The 27331-nt window shown below is 41.9% G+C and overlaps 1 protein-coding gene across 3 annotated transcripts in view; it reads left to right on the top strand.

The window, feature by feature from the left end:
- The window catches only part of IL12RB2 (interleukin 12 receptor subunit beta 2), a 78439-nt gene extending 60577 nt beyond the window's left edge, over window positions 1-17862 (top strand). Inside the window, exons 10-15 of one of the 3 annotated variants that reach the window (XM_007460101.1) lie at window positions 2770-2868; window positions 2959-3117; window positions 7142-7279; window positions 10056-10146; window positions 12514-12613; window positions 16916-17862. In XM_007460101.1, coding sequence (XP_007460163.1) covers window positions 2770-2868; window positions 2959-3117; window positions 7142-7279; window positions 10056-10146; window positions 12514-12613; window positions 16916-17452 — 1124 coding nt within the window. In that variant the 3' untranslated portion in view covers window positions 17453-17862. The remainder of the gene's footprint in view (window positions 1-2769; window positions 2869-2958; window positions 3118-7141; window positions 7280-10055; window positions 10147-12513; window positions 12614-16915) is intronic. The other 2 variants (XM_007460103.1, XM_007460102.1) reach the window with 2 other exon arrangements.
- Window positions 17863-27331: the final 9469 nt, after the last annotated feature.

A 27331-nucleotide genomic window follows, 5' to 3' on the forward strand; every position in this document is an offset into this window, starting at 1 on the left:
CATTTTTCCTTTAGAGCTGTTATGCCCGTCATATCAGATGAAACAGTGGATAGAAAAGGCATTTACTGAACTCTAAACTGCTATATAATTGTAAACGCTTATTATAAACTGTATTAGGATTTACCCCTTTGGGATGGTTTGAACTATATAGTCCCTACAGTTCTTTCCTTTTAGAAATTCTATATTCTATACACAATGCATAAAATAGATGACAAGAGAGAATGTCTTCCATACTTAGGAAGCTAAAATGTTTCCTAAGTATGACATATTTATTTGAATAAAATGAATAATACTGGGTAAGATAACTATTAATTCAAGTTGTTCTCCCACTTGAAAACACTTGATGAACTATGAGTCTGTGTTGATGTTATGTTCTGGAAATAAACACTTAAAACTTAACTCATACTTATCATTAATTCAAAGTATCCTTACCAGTCTTTTCCCAGCATCTGGCTGGGGCCAAGTTGGGTGTTTTGGAGCGGACTACAATGAAGTCCACCTCCTGGATTATAAGTTGGTGTGGCCTAGGCTAGAAACTGTCAGTCCTGTCTTGTCTTGCTGAAAACAGTTCTGACCTTATAGACACACTCCTTTTACAAATATGTAGACATCACAGTGTCTAGAAAACCTTCCCTGATGCCTAGCTATTTGGGTCCCTCTTCTGTATGGTCCCATCACACTTCCTCTGTGATTACTCCTCATTGCTGATCATTTAATGTTTGCCTTCTGGCAGACTTAATAGGTGAATTTAGCTTTCTGCAGAAGAACCACCTAAGAGGTGGTTTATAAATGTGAAGACAGAGCCTTTGGCCAAGGGTGCCAGGTATATGTGTATGCCTGGGGGTTCCAAGATATAAGCCTGGAAGTTGGGGCCAGACTGTAGAAAGAAATGAAAATGTTAAGAGTGTGGGCTTCGGGCTTCCCTGGTGGCACAGTGGTTGAGAGCCCACCTGCCGATGCAGGGGACACAGGTTTGTGCCCTGGTCCGGGAAGATCCCACATGCCGCGGAGCAGCTGGGCCCGTGAGCCATGGCCACTGAGCCTGCGCGTCCGGAGCCTGTGCTCCGCAACGGGAGAGGCTACAACAGTGAGAGGCCCACGTACCACAAAACAAAACAAACAAACAAACAAGCAAACAAAAAAGAGTATGGGCTTCATCTACCAGCAGCAAAGGCTAAGGAATTTTTGAGGTAGGGAGCAGACAATGATTAGGGGGTGTTCATGTAAGAATTAGCCAGTAAAACAGAGTTCTTAGGGTCAGAACTGGGGAACAAGCTTGCTAGGGCTCTGCTCTTCATAGAAAGGAAAATGTCAGCTAAGCCACATTTTCCTCCCTCCTCCACTAAGGGTAGGTTATTCATAAGAAGGAACCCACAGCTTCTGATGCAGCAGTTCCCCAAGGCCTCTGTCCTGAACTCATACTTTGCATGGCAAAATGCAACAAAACCATTTGCCTAATGAGCTCATCTGGAACTCCCACATGGCACGGTGGTTGGTGGGTCCCTTCCAGAACTAGCGACAGAGCAGCCAGGCACCAGCCCCTCCCAAATGAAATGATTCCATATTCCGTGTTGCGCTCTGAGCTGGGCCTGGAGGCTACCCACAAAGTATCTTTGGATTACAAGACTAAGCTGATTGCAGCCTCGCTCCATTTCACTCGGTTCATGAACACGAGTTGGAACTCACCCATGGCATGAGTTTTGATTTCCTCATGGTCCCTTCTGACGGTATTGGTTGCACGTCTGAGGTTCATACACTACCTACTTGCTGGAATATTTAAGGGACAATGGACTTTTATATAACACACACTAGTAAATTATTTTGTGATGTAAAATTCTTCTTCCCAAAAAAGAAAATGTTAAACCCTAATCAATTGTCAGTGTAAGGGACCAGGCCTACCTATGGCAGGGCATTGAACAATATGGGAGAGAGTCCTTACCCTGACCACATGAGACTACAGTTAGGTACCTAACAGAAATAATCTTTTTCCTTTAAACTTTCATTGGGAGTTTAAAGATATGTCATGGGCAGTATCTATGAGAGGGGCCTTTTCTTTACAGGAAGTAGAAATCTGAGATTCATGGAAATAGGGAGTTCGAATGACTTGCCAATAAACTTCATGACTGACAGAAAACTGCCAAGTGTGGCACTTTAAAAGCTAGGAAGGAGGGCTTCCCTGGTGGCGCAGTGGTTGAGAGTCCGCCTAACCGATGCAGGGGACACGGGTTCGTGCCCCAGTCTGGGAAGATCCCACGTGCCGCGGCGCGGCTGGGCCCGTGAGCCATGGCCGCTGAGCCTGCATGTCCGGAGCCTGTGCTCCGCAACGCGAGAGGCCACAACAGTGAGAGGCCCGCGTACCACAAAAAAAAAAAAAAAAAAAAAAGCTAGGAAGGAGTATTAACATTCCCAGGTATCTTCCTAATCTTCCAAGCTGTGAAACAACTGAGATCTGAGTGGAACATGGTAAGAGGAGCGGGAGAAGGGGGGGAACAAGGGTGTAGATTGCACTGAGCGCCCCTGATTAGTCACGCCTGAATGTGTCATCCCATGCTGTCCTGTCAGAGCCTGATAAGCATCTAGGGAATTAGAAGAGCCGTTCAGGTGCTATGTCTGCAAAACACCACCCTTACTTTTCTGTAAACAGCAAATAATTTATTTGTAAAAGTCAAAGTTTTTCCTTGAAGGTGAGTTTTGTTTCAAAAGCTGTCTGTGTGGTTTTCTTTAAATCCTTGTTTCACCTGGAGTAGCGTCTGTCTTTATGTCTTGCAGAAAACATAAAACCCTACATCTGTTATGAAATCCGCGTGCATGCACTTTCAGGGGACCAGGGAGGATGCAACTCCATCCGGGGTAACTCTAAGCACAAAGGTGAGTCTTGGGACCTTTTGCCCAACTTGGCTGTAGTTGAATGGTTTGGATTCGGAGGGTGACAAAAGCCTCCTGTGTTCTACTTCACAGCACCGCTGAGTGGCCCCCACATTAACGCCATCTCAGAGGAGAAAGGGAGCATTTTAATTTCATGGAACGAAATTCCAGCCCGGGAGCAAATGGGCTGCATCCTCCGTTACAGGATATATTGGAAGGAACAGGACTCCGATTCCCAGCCTCAGCTTTGTGGTATGTGTGAGAAACAAAGCCAGCAGGGTCTTTCTTGTTTAGATGTTGGGAAAACACAAGTGTGTGCAAGTGCTAGCACCATACCTGGCACTTAGGAGGTGCTCCGTAAATATATGTGAAATTAATTGAATGAAGAAAAATAGACATCTAAACACACACACACACTCACACACACAAAGTTACTGAATATGTGTTATGTGCGAAGCAAATTGAAGAAATGAAGTTAATGCACGAGGCTTTCAAGGAGCTTACTCATATGGGGAGATAGCATTTCAAAAAGCAATAAGCGTGCTTTGATATTATTATATAGACCCTTGAGGCTTGCAGGAAATGCATTTGGAGAATCTTCGAATCACCACACCTGCAAATACCATCATAGCATATTATTTTCTCCTTAAATGGATAAAATACAATTTAAGTAACTCCTTATGACCCGTAATTATGCTGTAAGGCTAAAGCAATTAAATTCTGGCTGGAGCATTATCTCAAATGATTTCACCACTCATTCACTGAGCAGTTCCAAGTCACTTGCCAGATTTAATGTTCTAATCTTTGATTTACTCAGTCTTGTTTTGTTTTTCCTGGCTTGAGCTTCCCTTTAGTATTTCATAGGCAGCTGGCTTTCTTTTGGGAGCATTTATCATAAAGAAGCAACCATTTTATTCCTCCGTGAGAACTATTAGGTCCAAGAAGAATGTAAGAAAGCCAGCCTGAGATGTAGGTGTCAGAGGGCTACCTGCAGATTGATTTTTACCTGGGAAACCTGAGGAATTGGTCCTCTCTCTTGACCTTAGATCTGCAGTACTGCTTTTCTAAAAGTTATGACTTTTAAAGCTAATTAATTTCTTATTACATAAATAATACTTGTATATAGTAAAAGCATTCAAATAGTTCAAAAAGATATAAAGTGGAAATTATCCCTTCCTCCATACTTAGGCTGTTAGCAGTTCTTTGTGTGTTCGTCCAGAAAAAAACTTAATGCATACACTAGCATACATTTGGGATAAACATCTGTATTCTGATCTGCACCTTACTTTTGCCTCTCAATAATGCATACTGAGATCTTTCCACATCAATCCATGTGGACTTGTCTCATTCTTTTTTTAACAGCTTTATAGTATTCCACTGTAAGGTCTTACAATAATCAGCTTAATAATCCACCATTGTTAAATACAGCAGGTCACTGAACAGAACTGCTCCCCACCGTCGGGGTCAGTTCTGAAATGCACCCCCAAAGGTGATGAATCAATTGATCTCATCATGAGCCATTTGGAATACTTCATATGAAATTTCCTCCCCCCCCAATTTTTCATTTTGACAGAATTTAAACCGAGATGCTTATTTACAAGATCAACATGGTTAGATGGTTCTTAAATCTGCTCTTGTAGATGTTGAAGAAATTACCTACCTTTTTTGCACCAAATCTGATGAATCTAAAGTCTGTGTAAGGGTATTTTAAAATAAGTTTAAAGGGGAGAAGGTGCAGATTCAAAGCCCTGTTTTGTACCAGTTTTAGATGGTTTCCCTTTTAGCACTTACAGATGAACAAAGACCTGTTCCGTATCTTCAGAGAGCTCACAGTGCACCCAGGGAGATGGAAAAGTACACAAAAGTGATATGTAAGTGCTGTAATCAAGGACTGACACCTACTATTGCGTTGGGCAACCAGAAATCATTGGCAAATCCACAAGTGCCATTTCTAGAGAGTGGTAGAGGGCAGTAGGTTGAGGAGGAGGGAAAAAGAAAGCAGAGAGGCTCCACATCAGCAAAAGGAGGATGGAGTTCCGAGGCGTCTTCTGTCACGGCCCCTAACAGCACAAGCAGGGTGCAGTAGGAACACTTCGCCTGCCTGGGCAGGTGAGCGGGGTAGCCCTGGGGTGGGGCATCTGCATTCCCCAGGTGATTTGGGTACACAGCCACTCCTCTGGAAGTTTGTTGATACCGCCATGTGCACTGCTCTATGGGCACACACATTCTACTTATCACTTGGCTGTTTTTGCCAACATGAGGGCAGAAGCCATGGCAGTTAGCTCACCATTGTCTCCCCCGTACCTGTAATACAGCCAAGCACCCAGTAGGTGCTTAATAAAAATAGTATTTTTTGAGTAACAAATGGGTGAATACTGCCCTGGGCTTTGTCAGACCAATGCAGATGTTTAGATAAAGGCTGATTTCCAGGAGCCATGCAGCTGTTTTGCCTGGTACCACTTGACCTTCTTACTGGTGACCTTTCAGATGATTGGCAACCATCACATCTCCCTAAACTGGTGCCTTTGTCATTTAACCACCTTAAACCTAAAGTTTCAGATCCAAGAACAGAATGGCCTCCTTTATCTCTGCCAGAGATCACAGCCCAGACAAGGCAGCAGAACCAGTATTTCCTGCATGACTTCTTTCTTCCTTTACTCAACTCAACCTATTTGCCAACCAAACTGCTGACACCATCACCGTCCTCTTGGCTTCCCCCATAGTTTCTATTTTTATTCTTCAAATATACACATGTGCATGTATCTGTGTTTGCGTGTAAACTGTTTTGGCCCAGCAAATCATTCAAACTCCTTCCCTTGTGTTCCAATGGCTCATTCACTCCTGGAGTTAAGGACGCCCCAACACAGTTGGATGACTGACTCCCTGATGCTCGCCTATGCTTTGCTGCAGCAAGGTGAGCAGAAAGTCTCTCCCAAATTATTGTTTTAGTCCCCTGCCTTGGGAATGAGAGACATTTTAGTGTAATCATATAGCTGAAGTCTGTGCAAGCAATTTCATCAGGTTAAAGTAGGCTTGGGAATTTTCCACATGGTACTTTTTCTCAAAAGGATGTAAAATATAGAAATTGCTCTGATAGTCACAGCTGTTAAATGATCTGCTCAGGCCTCAGCTCCTTTGGGTGGAGTGGATGCAATAATACAGGGTTCCATCTTGCTGGTCACACATAGTAAGTAGTGGTGAGTGAGTGTAAGGGGTCTGTTTTCCCTACTAGATGGTGAACTCTTTGAGGCAGATTCTGTGCCTTGGTGCCTTGTCCAGGGCAGACACTCAATAAATGTGTGTGACTGTTGAAATAAATTCAGCAAACAGGGTCAAAATCTGACTTGCCCTGGGGGTTTGTGAGACAGTAAATAATGTTGAGGCACAACGTGCTGAGTTTTAGTTTCCACTTTGATCACCAGCACACACACAAGTCTGCTGAGCAAACCAGTAGGCCAGACCTGTCAAAGTTCTTGCCTCGATTTTACAGCCCCCCTCAGTTTTTGAGAGGTCACTCCAAAACTTACACCCAGCAGATCCCTGGAGGAGGAGACTGCCTATTTGCTAAAGGCTACCGATATTCATATCTCTTGGAGGAAAAACACAGCATAAACACATTGCTCAAAACCCAAAATCTTACTTGCTGAGAACCTGCAGGGGTGTTAAAAGCATAAAGAACTGACAGTCTAGCCTTAAACTACCAAAATAAATCTAAGTACCATTGCTCTCATTTTTTAGATTTTATGTCAAATTGAAGCAGATCAATGATTAAACCCACTAAGACCAGTACCCAGAACTTACCAAAAAATAAAAAAGGAAATCAGAATTAATAAATGTTATTAAATGTCTATTTCATTAATTGCTAAACTTAGCTTGCTTAAAAATTCCATTGAAAATAATTTGTACATTTAATTTCCTCCCCAGGAGTTCTCAAATATACCTGATAAATGTCAGAAACATTATAGTCATAGGAAATAAAAGAAGTTACTACAGCTAAATAGTTTCAAAAGCAAAATAATAAAAATTCTTTGAAAAGATTTTACCACAGAAGAAAATGTAATTCTTCTGATATGCTGTGAAATGGTGCCTTCATAAATGACAGTGCCTAGGGCCTTTTAAAGTGTTAAGTATTAATGAATTAGGACTACTTTAAAGCAGCAATGTGCTTTTCTCTTTCAAATTAAATGAAGCATTAACAAAGAAAAATGAGTAAGAGCCCACATTCAGATATTTCCTTTAATTTGTGCCTTAACCTTTATATTGATCTTCCTTTCAGAAATTCCCTATAGGGTCTCCCCAAATTCTCATCCCATAGACAGCCTGCGGCCCAGAGTGACATACATTCTATGGATGACAGCTCTGACAGCTGCTGGTGAAAGCCCCCAAGGAAATGAAAGAGAATTTTGTCTGCAAGGTAAGAACCACCCTTAGAGAGGGCAAGTCCACTGTGAATTCCTATATAGGAGTATACTCCCACTACTTGATATGGAGATTATCAGATTTTCTGTAATTCGTTAATTACTTTCTTGCTGCTATACCTTTGCACTTGCTATTACCTCTAACCAGAGTGCCCTACCATTACATTGTCTGCTTGGAGACAGTGTCTACTCATTTTTCTAAACTCAGCAAACATGCTGCCCCCTCCAGAAAGCCTTCCCAAATGCACATCCATATTTCCTTCATAATGCGCTATACTTGACCCCCATTCAAAACTCTGAATCCAACAGGCAGGGACTAGTATCTGTTTAATCTCTATCATCAAGGTCTAGAATGGCACCCAGCACGTAGTACTTGTTAAATAAATATCTGTTCAATGAATGACGAGAATAATCCCCAAAATAATACAGCTACTGCATATCAGATAGTTATGTGCCAGGCACTGTGTTAAGCTCTTTGAATACTGTATTAGTTTGCTGGGGCTCTTGTAACAAAGTACCACAAACTGAGTGGCTTAAACAACAGAAATTCATTTCCTCACAGTTCTGGAGGCTGGAAGTCTGAGATCAAGGTGTCAACAGAGTTGGCTTCCTCCAAAGGCTGTGAGAGAATCTGTTCCATGCCTCTCACCTCGCGACTGGGGGCAATCTTTGGCATTCCTTGGTTTCTAGATCTCTACCTTCATCTCACTTAGAGTTTTCCTTGTGTGTTTCTCTTTGTTCAAAATTCCCCTTTTTACGAGGATACCAGTCATGTCAGACTAGGGGCCACCCTACTCCAGCCTGACCTGTCTTAACTAATTACCTCTGCAATGACCCTATTTACAAATAAGGTCACTTTCTGAGGTACTGGAAGTTAGAACTTCAATATATGAATTTTGGGGGTGGGAGGACACAATTCAACACATGTAACACATATGTTTACTCGTTTAATCCTGACCACAACCATGTAATGTTCCTGCTTTACACGCCTGTACCTGGCCATACTACCAGGCACTCAATATGAAATGAATAAAAGAATGAGAGATTATGATGCCTTTTTACAGGTGTGAGGTACAAAAAGATTAGCCAAGGTCTTAGAGGTGGCAAGTGGCAGAACTACAAATCAGACACAGATTTGAGTTTCTTAAGTTAAATTTGAGTATGTGAACAAGTGACCCAGCTAACATGGGTTTTTCTCCACTGGCTAAATTATGCTTTTCTCTCTGGCAGCGCCCTTTTGTATCTGCTCTAAGCATAAAACAAGCTCTTCTTGCTTTGTGACATGGAGTATCAAGTTAATCATTCAGGACTTTGTTGTTCTATGCCAGATACTCCTCCACTGGGAAAAGTGACAAGCCCTCTTCTCAAGCACTCCCATGAAAGTTAACTTGTGAGCAATTAATTGGACTAAGGACTCAGCATCTTTCTACTCCTGGTACTCCAGACTTGTCCCATCTGCCCAGAAGAAAGGCAGATGCTAACGAAATGTCAGATTGTGCCGATTGTGTGGGGTGGTAACAAGGTTTCCTGCATTAACTCCCCTGTTCAGCCCTGGGAAAAGCCCCTCTCACAGGGGCTAGCAGGTCTCTGGCCGCTAGTGGCCCCTGGTCACCCTCCCTCCCACCCTCTTCTTCACTCTATCAGAAGAAGAATCTTTCTACAAGATCCCTGTTGCTGACATTCTACCTCCTGTTGCAACCCATCAGTGGTTCCCCACGGGCTTTCAAGCTAGAATTTAAACTGCTTTGTTACCAAGCCCTGCACGACCTGGTCCTGTTCATCCATCTAGCTTTGTTGTCTGCCGCACACTCATCATTCATATTGGAAGGCAAGACCAGACTATTTGTGGTTGCTGAAGCACTCGCTCTTTCCTCCTTCCGTGCTTGCTGTCTGTCTAGTCTGCACTTCCCTAATTTGTCCACTTAGCCAACTCCTAGCCATCTGACTCTAAACTTTTGACATCCTGCCTTTTGGGAAAACTTCCTGAGATGCTCGTGAAGCCATTTCCCATGCTGTTCTCTGTGACACTGGCTTGTACATGCTGTTTTTACATGTATCCCGTGGCATCATGGTTTACTGTTTACATGTTTACACATCTATCTCCTGGACTATCTTCAGAGCCCATGTCCCATTCATCTGTGTATTACAGCACCTAATCTGGCCTGTTACATGGTTTACACTCAATAAATGTTGGATGAATTAATGAAAAATTCCAACACGTAGTGAAATAGTTACATGTCTATAGGAAGGAATCAGAACAATTTCAAAGACCCTAGGTAGACAGAGGGCTTATCCAATGGTTTGGTAAAATTAATAGCTACCATTTCTTGAGGCCTCCTCTGTTTAGGTACATGGCTGTGCCCTTTAAATACACCATCTCTAATGTTCACAACAACCTGCAAGGTAGATGTCATCGTTCACCTTTTATAGATCAGGAATCTGAGGTCCACACATCAGTCAGCGGCAGAGTTAGGAATGGAATCCAGGGCTCCCAGTTCACAACCAGTGCTTTGTATACCACACTCCCTTTCTTTCTGCACCTATTAGAGGAAGAAGCCCTTGTAGGGCTGGAGCTCCTTCCTTGGAACCTTAGTATTGGCCCCTTTGGGCCCTTTCTTCCTTCCTTAATGGGCGAAAGAGAGTTGGCCTTGTTCCTGAGTCTAGCTATTCGGGAGCTGTGGGTAAAGCCCAGCGGGTTCACACAACAGTCAGTATTTAGAAATGTTCATTGACGATAACTCAGTCACAGGGTATGCTAACTTTTCATTTCAGGTAAAGCCAATTGGAGCACATTTGTGGCACCAAGCATTTGCATGGGTGTCATCATGGTGGGCGTTCTCTCAGTGCGTTGCTTCCGGCAAAAGTAAGTTCATTACACCTGCCAACTTTGGTAAAATTTTTTTTTTTCTTCTTCTTCATATAATAGCTGTTGCTGCTATGGGTCAAAAAAATGGTTACTCTCCTACATCACTGGTAGCACACTAAATATATTCACCTTTTTTGGGGTGACAGTATATGTTTAATTCTTTTTAATATTAAACATTTCACCTAGCAGTTCCCATCTAAGTATATCATAGGTATATACAGATATTTAGTGGCAACTATGTTCACTGAAGTATCGTTCATAGAAGGAAAACAATTTGAAGCAACCTAAACGCCTAACGATGTGGGATTGGTTAAATAAATCACAGTATATTTCATGCTATACAGCATACTATGCATTCATTAAAGATGTAGAAGAAAATTAAATGGTATGAATGTTTTAAGAAGCAGGTTGCAAAACATGTACTTTCATTTTTAAAAAATAGTGCATACACACGTGCCCACAGACACGCAAGGTATATTAGTTAGCATTTAATTTGGTTGTATGTAACATAAAGATATGACAAATGAGCTAAGTTTCTCACCCAGGTAAAGTAAGTAAACTCAGGTAACGGCTGGTGTAGGAGGTCCCCAGTCATCAGAGACCTAGGCTCCTTCTTTTTCTGCTTCACTATCCCGACATTGGCTTTCATCAACAAGTTCACCTCATGGTCCAATGGCTGCAGGAACTATGGCCATCATGCCTGCATTCTACAACTACAGGGAAAAGGGAGGTGCCCACATCCACCTTTTCAAGACACATGAAGAAGTCACACATGGCATTTTAGGTTACCTCTCATTAGCCAGAACTTGGTGAGGCAAGGAAGGCTTAAAACTGTGGCCTTTTAGCTGGGCTTATTGTTGTCCCAGTAAACCAGGGTCCCCTTTCTAAGAAAGAGGGGAAAATGGGTATTGGACGGCAGTTAATACTGTCTGCTCCAAGGACATACACTAAAATATTAATGGTGGTTATAACAGGGGATAGAATCATAGCGCTTTTAGTTCTATTTAACTGTATTTCCTAAAATTTCTTTAAACATGTATTATTTGGTAAAGAGAATTTTTAAAATGAGTTAGTTATTCAATAGTTTTCTTCAGATGTTGTGTAATGTAGGAGAAGAGGTCAAAATAAAACTAGCTCAAAGTCATTCTACTAGTCATTGAACCTGTCTGAAAGGTTTTCCATTTATTGAAGTTCCCCCATATGTGATAGACAATTCAAAGCAGAGCTCTCTTTAGGTAGACTTTGAAAAAGTTGAACTCAAAGAGTCAACTAGGATCACATGCATCCTCTCTTCAGGGAAATAGTATCAGTTAGGGTGGAGGCTTCTGCTGTTAAAGAAAAAAAAAAGAGCCCCCAAATGTAGTGGCTTTAATAAAATAGCTCATTTTTCTCCCATATAATTGTTCTAAGGTATGTCATCCAGATTGGTTGGCAGCTCTGCTCCACACTGTCATTTAGGGATCCAATTGTCTTCCACTTTATTGGCCCACCATCCCTTGGGTACTTTCCTCATCTGCATGATCTATACTAGGTCACAGGTACCTCTGCTCACATTTCTTTGGAAAAAACCTAGTCACATGGCCTCATCTCTTGTTTCAAAGGGTTGAACACGTCCCAGAAGCTTACTTTTCTTATTAAACAAAGTGTGTTAAAGCCAAGTCTTTAAAAATGCTTCATATTGGTCTTGAATTTTTTTTTTAAATAGTCAAAATAGTTAAGTCATATGCATATGAGAAACATTTTTAGGATTTTTTTTCTTCCACATAATAAACTCACTTTAAAATATTTTCAAAAACCCAGAGATGTGGAAAGAAGAAATAAAAAGACCCTCTGATCACCAAATACAACTACTTTAATAGTTTGGATATTTCCATATTGGCATTTTTTGGTTATGGCATTTATTGGTTATGTCCAAGCTGTTTATACCACCTGTATCCCGTTTTACTCTTTGTTTTCATTACAAGCTCTTTATAAACATTCTAATTTAGTAAATAGTAATCTCCCCAAGGGTATTGACCAAGTCCTCTTGTTTGCTGTTTTATCCCCAGCATGTGGCACTGTGCTGGTCATACATTAAGGATTCAAACAACGTTTGTTGAGTGAGTACTTGGCTGCTTAGTGCTAGCTAAACATTATACCGAACAAAAGTTCCATAGTTTATTTAGCAAACCCTAAGTGGTTGCACCTCGAGTCTTTATCATCTATCCAAACTTCACAGAAAACTAGTCCAGACTTGGATGATGCATCATCTTTCTCCTGCAGTGTTTACATTTTACTCATTTGCATACCCCTACACTGAAGTCACTGTGCTTCCATGCCACCGTGTGCCCAATTAACCAATGTCACTGTTTTCTTTACCTGCAGGGTATTTGTTCTCCTTTTGGCCCTCAGACCTCAGTGGTGTAGCAAAGAAATTCCAGACCCAGCGAATAGCACTTGGGCCAAGAAATATCCCATTGTGGAGGTAAGGTATAAAGCCTTAGTGGTCAGTCGATGGGGTTCTGGTGATCAGTACATCTTTCATTGTAGTACAGGGAAACCTCGGTGTTTAGATCCTATGGATAAGCTGCTTATCACCAGTGCTAGGTTACCACCTGAGTCATCACTCTCATGCACAGGAATTTTCTGAAGCTTATGACCAAGACTAAAAGACCCATAACTTTTCATTCCTCTCTATGCCTTCTGTTCCTCTCCTCACCTCAGCTCACTTCAAAAGAAATTTTAAAAGCAAATATATTTGCCAAGCACTAGTCTGAACATTGGCTCATCCAAATTCAAGAGCACTGAAGCTTTACTGTGATGTTCCCTGTCCTGTGTGAGCACAGAACAGATAAATAGAGCCCAGACTATTTTGGTCTTGGCAGGAAGCCAGTAAGTCATTCCATTGTGCAAGGAAAAGGTTTTAAGGCAGGAGAGGTTGCTCAGCTGGCAGATGAGAGTGCTGGGAGTAAAGGACACGCAGGGAGCGGCTGCCACACAGTCCCAGGAGGGAAGAGCAGCTCACAGCGGGCAGCAGGGTCTGTCTCTGACGGAGGGTCTTGAAGGGGAGGAGAGGGGTGCCCACATTCTTCCCGTCGCCCGGCGCCTCGGCAGCCCCGCACTCTCACGTCGTATAGCCCTCCTCCTCCAAGATTCTTCCCTTCAGTCAACCTTATGCCTCATCCAGAAGCCAGTGGTACCAGCCGCCTCTCAGAGAAAGAGCTGGTCCCAGCCATGTCTGCCTCCATAGGAAGTTAAGTCACCGCAGTTTAATGCCTTTGAAATAAGGCCACCTCTGCCACTTACTATGTCAGTGACCCTTGAGCGCTTGCCCGATGACATGAGCCTTAGTTTCATCCTCCGTAAAATAGGAATTGACAATATCTCTCATATATATTGTTGTGAAGACTAAGTAAGATGCCACGTAAAGCACATGGCTCATACACGGCAAAGATCATTCATTTTCTTCCCAGGAAGATTTACACTTGAAGTCTCCTCTCTCTGTTGAGGAGTTTTGTTGCTGTTAAGTTACAGTAGCAAGAACAGTATAATAATAACAGTATATGTATGTGCGTATGTCATATATATGATAGATGTTTGATATATATTTGATTATACATGACATATAATTATATATGATATACAACAGTATTACATAATAATATATTTACATTTATATATACACATAACATACATTACTTTCTCTATGCCAGGCACTTTAAAAAAAATTTTCATGCATTAACACCTAATCTGCACAACAGCTTTATGAGATTGTACTATTATTATCCCCATTTTTCAGATGAGGAAAGTGAGGGACAGAGGACCCAGTAACTTGCCCAATGTTAGTTAGCTAGTAGGTGGACCCTGGATTCACATACAAGCAGGATGTGCTGTCCTCCATTGTACTATACGTTCTAAAAGATCTTAAGCACAGGGTGAGGGGTGTGTTTCCAGCAGTCAAAACCTCTTAGCTAAACAGACTAACTCAAGAGGTGTTCACACACTGGGCCCTCACTTGGTGGCAATATTGTGATGACCTATGGGAAGGCACTCAATAAGGATGCCACTGCTAGTATTAGAGGGGATTCAGGTACCAGGAATTGAATCAACTGAGCTCTAATGCGGAGATTCCACAGTCCCATGTCCTAAAAGCCTGAAATAGCACAGTGAGAAGCAGCTCTGGGTCAGTCGCTGACACCTGGCTCCCAAGCTGGTAGGTGTGGCATCATGGCCTCTGTTTGCCACTGCCTGGGCATGAGGGGTTACAGAGGCATGCAGAGCCACTGAAGAGCCCATAAAAGCCTAGAAGAGATGCTGAGAAAGACAAAGAGTTAGAGAAAGTAACACATGGAAAAAATAACAGAAATTGCCATACACATGCCCAAAGTTGTACAGTATGAGTATGTTCATTGCAGCATTATAAATAGAAGCCATAACGTAACCTGCCACCAGGGGGCTAGGTTAAACATTTGGGTATATCTGTACAACAGGATGTTATGCAACTACTAAAAAAAAATGAAATCTATATGTGTCTAGCATCTCTAATATATTTAAAAGTGAAAAAAAGCAAAGTTTGTACTAATTGTCTAAAGTGGGTTCTCATTTGTATAAAAAGATGATTTTATACACACACACACACACACACACACAGTCTCCAACATGTGCACAGGATATTTCTGGAAGCCTAAATATGAAACTGATAATGGTGGTTGCCTTTGGGGAGGCAGCTGTAGGCATGAAGCCCACTTAATTTTTATTACAAATTCCCTTTGAACTTAAAAAAATTTTTTTTCAAAACTATGTGCATATATTTCTTTTGCAAAAATAACCAGTAAATTAGAAAATTAAAAAAATTAAACATGCCATCTATGATGGCCTTGTGGCAGCCTCAGAACCCCATGTCACTTGACCCTTGAAGGGGTAGACTGTTTTCAAAGACCCAAACTGCTCTCCTGGTGACAGGCTGGGGCAGACATCAGAAACACAATAGTCTTTCACCTCCAACAAAATGTGCTTTAAGTTCTCAGACTTTACATCCCCCTACCATTTCTTAAAATGTGGCTAAAAAGCCATGGGTCTTACAGCTCTAGAGGAAAAGGCCCAGTCATAAAGGGGATCCCTGGGGTGTTATCTATTTTGAGCTTGTAAAAGCTTAAAATAGTTTCCATGATGTACCTGAGTTATTAGTGGTCCAAGACGCCTTGCCCCAGGACTTGTCAGCCAGGGGGGACTGCTTTGTAAAAGCTCTGAGGAACAGCCTCTATTGATACTGCCAGAGCTTTCAAGAAGGCAGAGCCTCGCACTGTGAAAACAACAAGGTGATCCTCATCCAGTGAGATCTCTTCCATAGCAGTGGTTTCAGCACTTTGGCAGCTGCCAGTCACGTTCCAAGCCAGACCAATGTGCCAGGGCCAGTTTGCATAGCGATAGGAAAAGAGCAGGCTCCCGAAAGAAAAGTACACACGTACCCTCTGGCTGCTCAGGGCCCTTTGCAGAAGTCCACCCTAAGACAGCATCGTCATTCACTTTGGGGACAATTGCCATGCTCAAGGCAAGGGTGGGGACATCAGAGGCCAGTCCAGACCAAACCATTCTTGCACAACTTGGCATCTGACAGATGAGGGATCCAAAGGCCAGACAGGTAGACTGAGTTTTCCCAAGCCGTAGAGTCTCAGAGTTGGGACTAGTCCTCAGGGTTTGCCCTGTCCTAATGCTATTTTTTGTTATTCCCCTCCTCCCTTAAGGCATGGTCCCTACTTGCAGATAGCTTACAGACATGTTTAAAAAAAAGTGACAGCACAAAGCTTCTTGTGCTAAGAACCTAACAGGTGGCTTCTTTGCTGTTGTAGGAATCCAGTGGAGGGAACAGTCACTAGGGGCTTCATGAAAGCAGGCTTTGGAGATCTGCTTCAGAAAGATCAAGCAGTCAGCATAAAACATAGTTTCAAGGATGTAAAGAGAGCCCAATAAAGCCTGTAAAAAGAAATGTTAATAAAGTGCTTGAACTTGACTCAGGAATCAGTAATAAGTTTGGAAAGGAAAGATATGACACTGAAGAGCTGGTAACCAATTAGATGTTGAGAAAGACAAAGCAAGAAAAGTAACAACTAAAATTAGCTATAGGGAAGAAAGGATGAACATCATTTCCAAAAAAGTTATTCCAGAGGGTTCTTTCTTACGAGCATAACTGACAAGGATATTACCCTGACAAAAAACCTTCAGTAGTTGTATCAAAGCCCAAACTCTTTAGCATCCCATAAAAGTCCCTTCAACATGTGATCTCCTTCTATTTCTGAAGCCTCAGTGTGTCTGTCCTAAGAAAGAACTAGCAGGTTCCAGAATAGACCAATTCTCCTTGCCCACCACCTCCTTACCTGGAAAATACATCTCTCAGGATTCAGCCCTAGTGTGACCCTTTTAAAGTCTTCTGTGCCTCATCCCCAGATAGATGCAAGCTCAGTCCTTCCTTTGCACCCCCCTGTACCCTCTCTGCTAGAGGAAAAGCAGCTGGTGCAGTTTGACTCACCAGAAACAAGTCTAGTTGAAGGCTGAGCAGGGTAGCGAATCGCTCACTGGCTGGGGTTGAGAGGAGTCCACGGCTCCTGCCTGTCTGCCTCCCCAGCAATGTTAACTGCTTCTCTTACCTCACAAAGTAAAGGCCCACAGTGTTCCACCTCGAGCTGACTAGGCAGTACAGGCTGCCAGGCCTTTTGGAACCCTGGAGAAGTCGGTCATCACGGCTACTTACTCAACATAGCCACATGAGTTTCTTCCTCCCCTTTCTCAGGAGAAGACGCAGCTGGCCTTGGATAGGCTCCTGACAGACTGGCCCACTCCTGAGGAACCTGAGCCCCTGGTCATCAACAAAGTCCTTCGAGTGACCCCAGCCTTCAGACGTTCCCATCACCCCAACTGGCCAGAAAAGGGACAAGGAGTCCAAGGTCACTATACCTCTGAGGAAGACACAGGATACAGTGCCTCGAGCCCCCCACCTCCGAGAGCTCTCACAGCAGAGACAGGACAAGGGGTGGATCTGTACAAGGTGCTGGGGAGCAAGGGCCCCGACTCAACACCGGGAAACCCAGCCAGCCCCTCGACAGCCCTCCCAGTGGACTACCTTCCTGCCCATGAGGGCTACTTACCCTCCAACATAGATTATCTCCCTTCACATGAACCTCCCATAACTGACCCTCGGGAAGAACTGCCTCAGCACATCTCTCTTTCCATTTTCCCCTCGAGTTCCCTTCACCCACTCACCTTCTCCTGTGGTGAGAAGTTGACTCTGGATCAGTTAAAGATGGGGTGTGGCTCCCTCATGCTCTGAGTGGCAAAGCTTGAAGTTTGGAAAGTCGATGTGCCTCCAAGTGGCACAGCGTGCCCCATCTCCCCAGCCACTTGCTCCAGTGGTTGTTACGTTTGGGTGCTACCATCAGGTCTGGCTGCAGCTAGAGGGCAGGCAAGCCAACTCAGGGTGAATCTCATCTCAAGATACCTCATCTTGCCTTCTCCAGAGCCTTAAGATCACATCCTCTGCTGTGTGGACCTAGAGACTCCAATCTGGGTTCCTACAACTTTCTTGGCTATGTTGGCCAGAAAGAAGAAAGGCAAAAGTGGAAACCAAAACTCTTACTAGCAATGGCAGACAGTCCAGAGGACCATTCATCCAACAACTATTTACTATTGCATGGGTCCACCTAGATACAGATTTTTTTAAATAATAAATTCTACAGTACTGCATGATCCATTGCTGGATGAGCCCATGGATGCAGAACCACAGATGAGGAAGGCCAGCTAAAAGTTATATGTAGATTCTCAACTGCACAGGGGAGTTGGCACCCCAACCCCCACATTGTTTAAGGGTCAACTTATAAAGCAGCTACTACAAACCAGGTCTTATGTCTAGATCAGTACCATCCAATAGGCCTGAGATAGAAATGTTCTATGTATAGCTGCCCTGTTTGATCCAACAGATACTAACCACATTGGCCATTGATTACTTAGGGATGTATCTCTAGTATGACTGAGGAATTGACTTTTTATTGTAATTAAAATAGTCACATATGACACTTGGCCACTGTATTGGAGAGCACAACTCTAAATGATGGACATATTAGTGAGAATTACTGGGTACCTTCAAAACAGATCGACCTAGTTTTACATATGTAGGCATAAAAGACCCCAGTGAACACCAATATAAAAGGGCTCCCAAGATGGTCATGGTTGTCCTTATTTGTAGAAGCCTAAGAATGTACCTTTTCCTTAGTTTTGCTCGTTTGTTTTCTTTTGCCTTCACCCTTTCTCAGTGAATGCAGCTTGACGGTGGAAAGCTACTGCTAAACCCACTGTAGGACCCTGGGCAAGCAGCCTCCCCTCTCTGAAATCCAATGTCCTGTAAAAGAGTGGGCCAAAGCTTCTCTGACCCCTTGTGTTTCCTCTTCTTTCTGCTGCAGCTGATACTGCCTTTAGGACCAGGGCTACCTCAGGGTCTAAGACCAAACTGCCTAGATAGCACTCATAAGTCATCCCTTCTGAAGGCATCCTGCTTTCCTTCCTCAGGAAAACTCTTGAGCTGGTCCTCAGACAGTTCAAGTTGAGCATGGAAGATAATTCTCTTTTCCCCAGCATGAACTTGGAAAACTTTAAAGATATGGCCTCTGGCTTATCATCCTCCCTTCACCCATCACTGCCTCTATCCCTTAACTATAGGCACTTCTGCTAAGCTGATAGAGAAATATCTTAGTCTAAATGCTGATAGTACTCTTTGCAAACAAATGGGATGAAAGGTCCAGGAACCTTTTTCTTAAATCCCTGTCAAGCCTGGGTCCTACATCCTACCACCATCCCACCCAAACACTGGAGCTGAGGCAGCTTTGGTTTACCAGATGTCCCTCAGAGCTCTAGAAATTGAAATGAGAATTTGCTCTGTTTGTTCGTTCAACACTTCAGCCATGCCTCCTGCTATTCCAGACTAACACGTTTAGTTCTTCCGAGCTTTATTTGAAAAGCTTAAGCTTCTTCCTTACATCTCCATTCTACTCTATTTAGCTGCTGTGTAGCACCCCCATACCATGGTCCCCTGCATCTCAGCAGCTTCAGTACTGGCTTGTCTGCACCCAGGATGTGGAGCCCCTTGACTGTTTGCAATGGGCCATGACAAATCTGCCACCTCAGAAGCAGGCCAACCTATCACCTCTTGACAATAAGAGCCAACTTTTCTTTCTTGCAATACCTGCTTTTCCTATATTTACTTTCCTTTTGATTACCTGATAGCCATCTTAGTCACTCTTCCCCTACCCCTGGGGTCCGCAAGCCCCAGGCCATGGACCGGTACCGGCCCATGGCCTCTTAGGAACCGGGTCGCACAGAAGGAGGTGAGCAGCGGGCAAGCAAGCGAAGCTTCATCTGTATTTACAGCCGCTCCCCATCGCTGGCATTACTGCCTGAGCTCCGCCTCCTGTTAGATCAGTGGCGGCATTAGATTCTCATAGGAGCGCAAACCCTACTGTGAACTGCACATGCGAGGGATCTAGGTTGAGAATCTAATGCCTGATGATCTGAGGTGGAGCTGAGGCAGTGATGCTAGCTCTGGGGAGCATCTGCAAATACAGATTATCATTAGCAGAGAGGTCTGACTGCACAGAGACCATAATAAATCAATTGCTTGCAGACTCATATCAAAACCCCATCAGTAGGACTTCCCTGGGGGCGCAGTGGTTGAGAGTCCGCCTGCCGATGCAGGGGACGGGGGTTCGTGCCCCGGTCCGGGAAGATCCCACATGCCGCGTAGTGGCTGGGCCCGTGAGCCATGGCCGCTGGGCCTGCGCGTCCGGAGTCTGTGCTCCGCAATGAGAGGCCACAGCGGTGAGAGGCCCGCGTACCGCAAAAAAACAAACCAAACCAAAACAAAAAAACCCCATCAGTGAGCGGCAAGTGAACACAAGCTCAGGGCTCCCACTGATTCTGCATTATGGTGAGCTGTATAATTATTTCATTATTTATTACAATGTAATAATAATAGAAATAAAGTGCACAATAAAGGTAATGCGCTTGAATCATCCCGAAACCATCCCCCCTCCCCCCACCCTACCCCAGTCCATGGAAAAACTGTCTTCCACGAAACCAGTCCCTGGTGCCAAAAAGGTTGGGGACCGCTGCCTTACCCCTTTGGCCTCAACACACAGGCCCCAGTCTCCCTTTTACCCTCCACACCTTTTCCCCTCCCTTAAAACTCCAGGTGGTACTGCAGTCCTCACTTGCTTTCCTAAAAGGTGAAAAAAAAAATATTTTTTTTAAAGGAGAGTTCCTTGACCCCTAAAGGCTCCTTCTAAGGATGCAGAGGCCTCCTCAATGCTCCCCTAGCATGATGCACTTACTTCTTCTAGTGGACTGTAAATAGCTGGAAAGCAGGAACCACGGCAATCTCCAGCACCATGCCTGGTCCATAGTAGGCTATCAATAAAAAGTAAAAGATGTCTTCTGCCACCACTTCCACCTTGTTCCTTCTATTCCAGAAGCCAGTCCAGCTGTGCCTGCTTCCTCTTTATTGAGACAATTGCATTTGCTTGTAATCTCTTCATTCCGAACCCCCATTCTACCCTACCGTTTATTGACAGCACTACTGTAATACATGTAGCAGTTTCTTATATTAAAAACATATTTGAACATGCCTTTGGCTGCTCACTCTGCCAGATAAAATGTCCTCTTTCTGTGAATGACAGGATGGGTACCCTCATTCTGCCCTTGCCCCAAAGTTTCTATTATCTCTTCCTGCCCACACACAGTCAAAATCCCAAATCAGATTGCCTAGTTTACCAGGACTAGGTAGAGCTCACTAATATTCATATAGCCAGGCTTTCATTCCTCAGGAAAATTAGCAACTCTTTAAATCCTCTCTCCTTATATCCAAAAGCCAACCCAGAAATCTCTGCTCTTTTGAAACACATCAAATTCCTTAATTCTCTGGGACCTAAATACTACAAATAGAGTCTAAGTTCATTCTCAGTGAATTCATGGGAATCTCTACCAATTCCTGTGTACAGATCATTACCCTGAATTAAAAGGGCCCTCTTTTCCAGAAGCCAGAAATTCTATTTCCTGGGCCTCTGTTTTCCTTATAGGCAATAGGAAAGCCAAACTGGTGTTATCTAGTTCTTTCCCTTTAGTGCCTTTTCCCCTCCACCCTGTCCCAATTTCTCAGCTTCCATTAATAGCCTACAGCTGCAACTCTCCAATTCCCAGAGGCCAAAGAAATGCCAAACTAGGCACATTCTATTCTAGTCAATCCCCCCCGTGTTTGATTCTTGGTTTTCTTGATCAAGCTCTTTTTCTTTCACCTGACGTAGTTGTCATCTGTCCCAGTATCACTGCTCAGGCCCTCCAAAGGAGCCCTGTTTTTCTCTTCCTAGCCTGCAGGACACAAAGACATTCACATGATACACCCTTATGAAAGGCTAATAGGTGAACCCTCAAATTAATCAATCTCTAGAATAAAAGAGATCAGAAAGGCCTCTTCTTCAACCTAAAAGAAAAAAAAAAAGATAAGCAATTTAATCAATTGGCCAACTGATGATAGAAAGAAACAAGTCATATTTTTACATCACAGCCTACACAGGAATAAATTTCCAATTAAAACTTTGCAAAACACACACACCAAGTTAGATAAAAGTATTTGCAAGACATGCCAAGATAACTTACTTAATAAGGCACTCTTACAGATCAATATGAAAAAAGCCAACACTTCAAAGAAAAATGGAGCAACTCATAAAATACATATAAATGTCCAATAAGCATTAAAAAACCCAGCTGTAATCAAAGAAATAAAAATTAAGTACCACTTTTCCCTTACCAAATTAGCAACAGTAATGAAAAAATTAGCCACTATTAATCAGAGAACTGCGGTTGGCTACAGGAATGTTAGTTGGCTCTTTTCTGGAGGCACCTGGGCAATATTCAATAAAATTTGACTAGCAATGTAGACTAAAGAACAGTACAAATATCATAAAGTCTATAAAAGATTTATCACAGCATTGATTATAATGGGGAGAGGAACCTAAATGCCCTTCAGCAGGGACCTGGTTAAATCACGCATACAATGAAACACTGAATTTCATGGAGTCTAAGACGCCACCAATTTTAGGGGACACCTCATTACTTTGCTATGAATAGGGAAAAAATGCAAATTAAACTGTAATATGCCATTGATTGCTATGGTGCACACTTCCCAGCCTCCTCCACATAATTTTAACATGCCTGAAATTGGGATGCATCTTAGAACTGATGCAAAGCATACTATGCAGCCTTTTTAAAAAAACATAACAATGTTTGACACAGAAGTGGTTAAAACGGCTGAATAGAATCATCTTTTATAAAGCAATGCAAAAAAAATCTAAATATACACCAAAATGCTAACAGTGACTACATCCAGCCACAGGTTTTTAAATTACACTTTTGCATTCGTTTCATCACAAAGGCTTATTACTCTTAGAAGTGGAGAGTCAATGAAATATAAAATATTACCAATTTCTTTCCAAAGACCCGAGACAGTGGGTCCTAAAGACAGACACTAACCACTTTATGGCCCATGTCTCTTTCATCCTCCACCTCCTGTCTGGCACTTCGACCCTTAATACTCCAGTCAGAGGAAAGAAAAGACAAAGTAGCTTCCACACTAGGTGAGGTGGGGTGGGGGGGTGGGGGAGATGTTAGAGTAATAACTGAAGCAATGGATCTTTGAAATACAGTTTATATAAAAAAGCCAAAATTTGCCTTATTCCCATTCTAACAGGAATTGTTAATAATGATCAATGACCTCTAACACAGTACTTAATACATGCAGTTTTTAAGGGGTGTAAGATGGTTCTCACCATGACTGGTTTAAGGTAGGTTTTATCTCCACTATAGAGATGAGGAAACTGTGATACAAGTAACTTAACCAGTCACACAATTAGTACCTGATACCAGTCTGGTTTTAGAGCATAATTTTCAACTACTTTAATTCTTTTCTGTGCAAGTGACTGCACAACAAATTTATATCGATTAGGGTTCCGACTGTAGTTGACTGTAACTGTGATTCCATAAAAATCTTTGAAGCTATTGTTACTAGGTAACCAAAAACTGGCATCTCTGTACTTCTAAAGTTCTAGAGCCTTCTTGGTTCTTGAGAAATCTACCCAAAAAGCATGACACCAGGACAAATCTGGCACTCCTGAATTTGCTAACTTATCTACCCAGCTAATCTAAATCCTACAATACAAGGCACACTGTGTAGGCCACAGAAGGGAAATTTTAACACTCCTGAGAAAGTCCATTATTTTAAGGAAATTGGTAAGTATTTAAAACTATGAAAACATTATGCCTTTCAAAGGAAGAGAAAAGTAACCAGAGCAGTGTGTTCTTTCTTTAATTAAAATAACTATAACCCCATCCAACTTACCTGATTTTTTCCAAACATGGTTATTTCTTAAGTAAAAAGTAGGGCTGCATTTGACTCAATTGTGTTGCTTGTATGAACTGTTGAAACATAAATGCCTTTCCTTCATTCTATGGTAATTGGCTCCACATTTTGTTAATCGTCCTTTCTTTTATTTACAAGTGGCAAAACCATTCTTAATTTGGCTCCGAATCTCCAAGAAACATACAAACCTTTTATGTGCTACCTTGGGGTTCCTTTACATCAATTCTGGCCACTTTTCAATTTCCACAACTGTACAGAATTCTTCCACAAGAGACCCGGGCCTTGCCTAGGCAAGAGAATGTCAGGTGAGGCCCAGAATACCTTCCCTTTTCTAATTTCACATATTTTGCTACCCATAGGTAATTGGACCCAGTGAAATACTTATAAAAGCCGTTATGAGATTCTCACAGAGACTAAATTGTTTTCAAAGGCCCTGAATTTTCACCAGAAAGGTAGAACACCCACAAGCTGAAACATTTTCACAAGTTCAGAAAACTGCAAAAACATTCTTCTGAAATTGGATAAAAATTATTAGTAACAAAACACACTTGTTCCTTTAGGAAACAAAATCTAATTCACTTACTAAAATGTCAACTATATATCCTCCTGCACATTAGCTGAGAATGTAGCCTGTGTTAACTAGAGGGTTTTTTTCCTGTGCTATTCAAAGCAAAGAGCCTGGAGACCCTCATCCCTAGCCAAAAAAATCTCTCAAGGTGAAAATAGGATGTCACAAAAGTTCATTTAGAAGCAGAAATCTTACTTTACCCCATCACAAAGGGGGTTAAAAGACCATTTGCCTTTTCACAATACTGTAGAAAATACTAGTTTTCTAAGTTTTCTCTCCTTTCACTTTAACAACTGCATATGATGGATTCCTTTGCATACCTATGAACACCCCCTTTAGACTCCCTCTGGTCTATGGCAGGATAGCTTTCAGAGCAGTTGTATAAATGGTTTTTAAAAGAAAAAAAAAATCCACTTTTGACATACTTAAAATAACTAGAAAGGATAATTAAGTCAGTAATTTCTCCAGCTACAGATACTCTTCAAACTTTTTCCTCTAAAAATCTGCAGTTATTTTTAAAGTTTAATAACTCTTAAGTAGCAAGAAATTGATGATCCTGAAAAAAAGGTGGGGGGAGCATCCATGCTTTGCTGTAATTGAGGTGCTGGTTATTTAAGTTCTTCAAGCAAATATTTTCGCCTGGTATTATACAGCCTCCAAAGCACTTCTCTATTTCTGTCAACGTGACTTCCAGCTCCACCATTTGACTCAAAATGTGGGGCTGAGTGGGGGTGGGCCAATCCAACTGTTCAATGTTAAACACTTTCATCTACTGGATTTTGTCGATGCAGTGACAAAGTGCCACTCAATCTTCAAGGGATAGTGTTATGAACAAAACACAGTGGTCTGAAGCACACACAATATACGTGGCTGGGTATGCTGATTTTCTTCGTATGATTAGTGACCAATGAACACCTGCATGAAAAGTAGTTTTATCCAATCCAGTCTTCCATGGCATATTTAAGAAGCTACTACAACTGTAGCACCTAAGTGAAACCTTGATAAACAAGTATACAAGATCAAGCTGAAACCAAATTATCTGTAGTTTTTAGGAAAAGGTCTTCCTCTTTGACTGGGAAAAAAAAATGTGGAAGCTTCACTGGAAATTCAGAATTTCCACAGAAAAGACAAACCACTGTATCTCTAAACAGAAAGGTTTTCTGTGTTTAGTTCATTTTGCTAGTTATGTAAGCCTACATATTTTCAGCTATGAAATAGTGTTGGGGGGTGGGGAGGATTCTACCATCTTCATTGATGTGTTTAGTCAACCCCTGGCAGCCTGAGCACTTTGACAAAATGTCTAAACATGTGCTCATCTAACTTTTGTCAGTATGGTTGCCAAAGTAACATTTCACTATAGATTATTACACCCAAGGTGTGAAACAACGAATTCAACATGTAAAAGTTCCCATAATTTCTGACATTATTCATCAGCTAATAAAAAACTTAAGATCCCATCTGACAAAATTCTGGGCAATGTCAAGAACCAAGTTCAACTGCATCACTTTACACAAAACCTCCATTCTAGGTAGATGAAAACCTGTAACATTTCTTCAAATTGAAGCTCTTTCTAGGTCCTAAAATCTGTGAGAGAAATCAACTACAATTGCAATTAAGGTGACAGTGTAAACTATATAGTGTATATTATACCATGTATTGTATATAGTGTAAACAATACTGTCCAAACAAACTACTTCCCAAATACCTTCTCAGTTCTCCAAATAACAAAATCCTAAATATTCACTAGCCCTTTGCTTTTCACATTTCCATACCAGTAACACTAAGGCAGCTATTTAAGGAGTAAAGCCACAGCAAGATCAGTTCAGAGCAATTCTCATCACTTTTAAAAAATGGTTTAAAAAAACCCATTAAAAAATCCATTATGAACCAGAATTGTCAGATTAGTTATCAGCATCTCTTTTATGTTTTCCAAGCACAAGACTTAGAGTACACATTCAAGTGCCAGAAGACACATTCAAGTGCAATAGAACTGTCATACCCCCCCCAATGGGCAACAAAAGGGACAAATGTTACTGATTTAACACTACCTATGTAATTAACATCTCCAACAAAAACGTAATTTGGTAAATTATTTTCTAACTTGAACAGGCCGTTTCTCACCTTTTCTTTCCTTCCATTTCAAAGCAAACTGACTTCCAGTTATTTTGTAAGACAGAAGCGAACAACTGACTCCGTTATTTAAGACAGAAGTAATGGCACAAAAGCTAGATTCTGCCCAGATTACCTCCTGGTTAAGCTGAGAAATGCAGTCCTCAGAAGCCATTAATTCCTGCCCCAGTCAACCTATGGAGTTAGAGACATTAGTTTTCTTACCTATACAAAATACTCATAATTCTCATCTTACAGAAAAGCCAAAATTAGCACAACAGAATTATCTTAGCACTAAGTGGTTAAGTGCCACTAAATGTGAAAAACTATAATCGGGCACTAAATATACTATTTTAGCAAATTTATACTTTCCTAACAGCTTTCAGAATTTGCAAGCTAAACAATTTTTTAAATAACAAGATCTTCTTTACTAAGAAGCTATCAAGTATCTTGCCTATTCTGATTAGAGGTAAGGGGTAAACAAAAATTTTTTTAAATACTTCTAATTTCACAACTTCCCAGGAGGTAGGGTGATTTAATCTGTACCTGGAGGTAAACTTTTTTTTTTTTTTTAAAACTTATATGTTGACCTGAGAGTGATGGCTTAGATCAGGGGTCAGCAAACATTTTCTGTAAAGGACCAGATGTTTTAAGCTTTGTGGGCTACACACATCTTTATAGAATAATTTTTAATCCTTTTAAAATGTAGAAGCCATTCTTAGCTCAGGAGCCATACAAAAACAGGCCACAGGCTGAAATCTGTTGACCCCTGGCTTAGACATAGCACTTATTTAAGTGATACTCATTACTCATTTCCAATGTTAGTAATGATTTCAATAATTTATATCCTAATCACTGAAAATTAAGCTTATCTTTAGGTTACAACCTTTCCCCATATTACTGATCTAATGAACTCCTCTCAGCTTGACTTATTTCAATCACTTCTCCATTTGTCTAACTTAGATCAAGTAAGATTCTGAAGCTGAGAGAACATGTCATAGGTAAACCCAGGCCGAGCAAAAAATCATTGAGCCCAAATTTCTGAAAGCTGCCACTTAACATACAGCTCAATG

Source organism: Lipotes vexillifer, unplaced genomic scaffold (genome assembly GCF_000442215.2).
Source record: "Lipotes vexillifer unplaced genomic scaffold, Lipotes_vexillifer_v1.1 scaffold134, whole genome shotgun sequence".
NCBI lineage: Eukaryota > Metazoa > Chordata > Mammalia > Artiodactyla > Lipotidae > Lipotes > Lipotes vexillifer.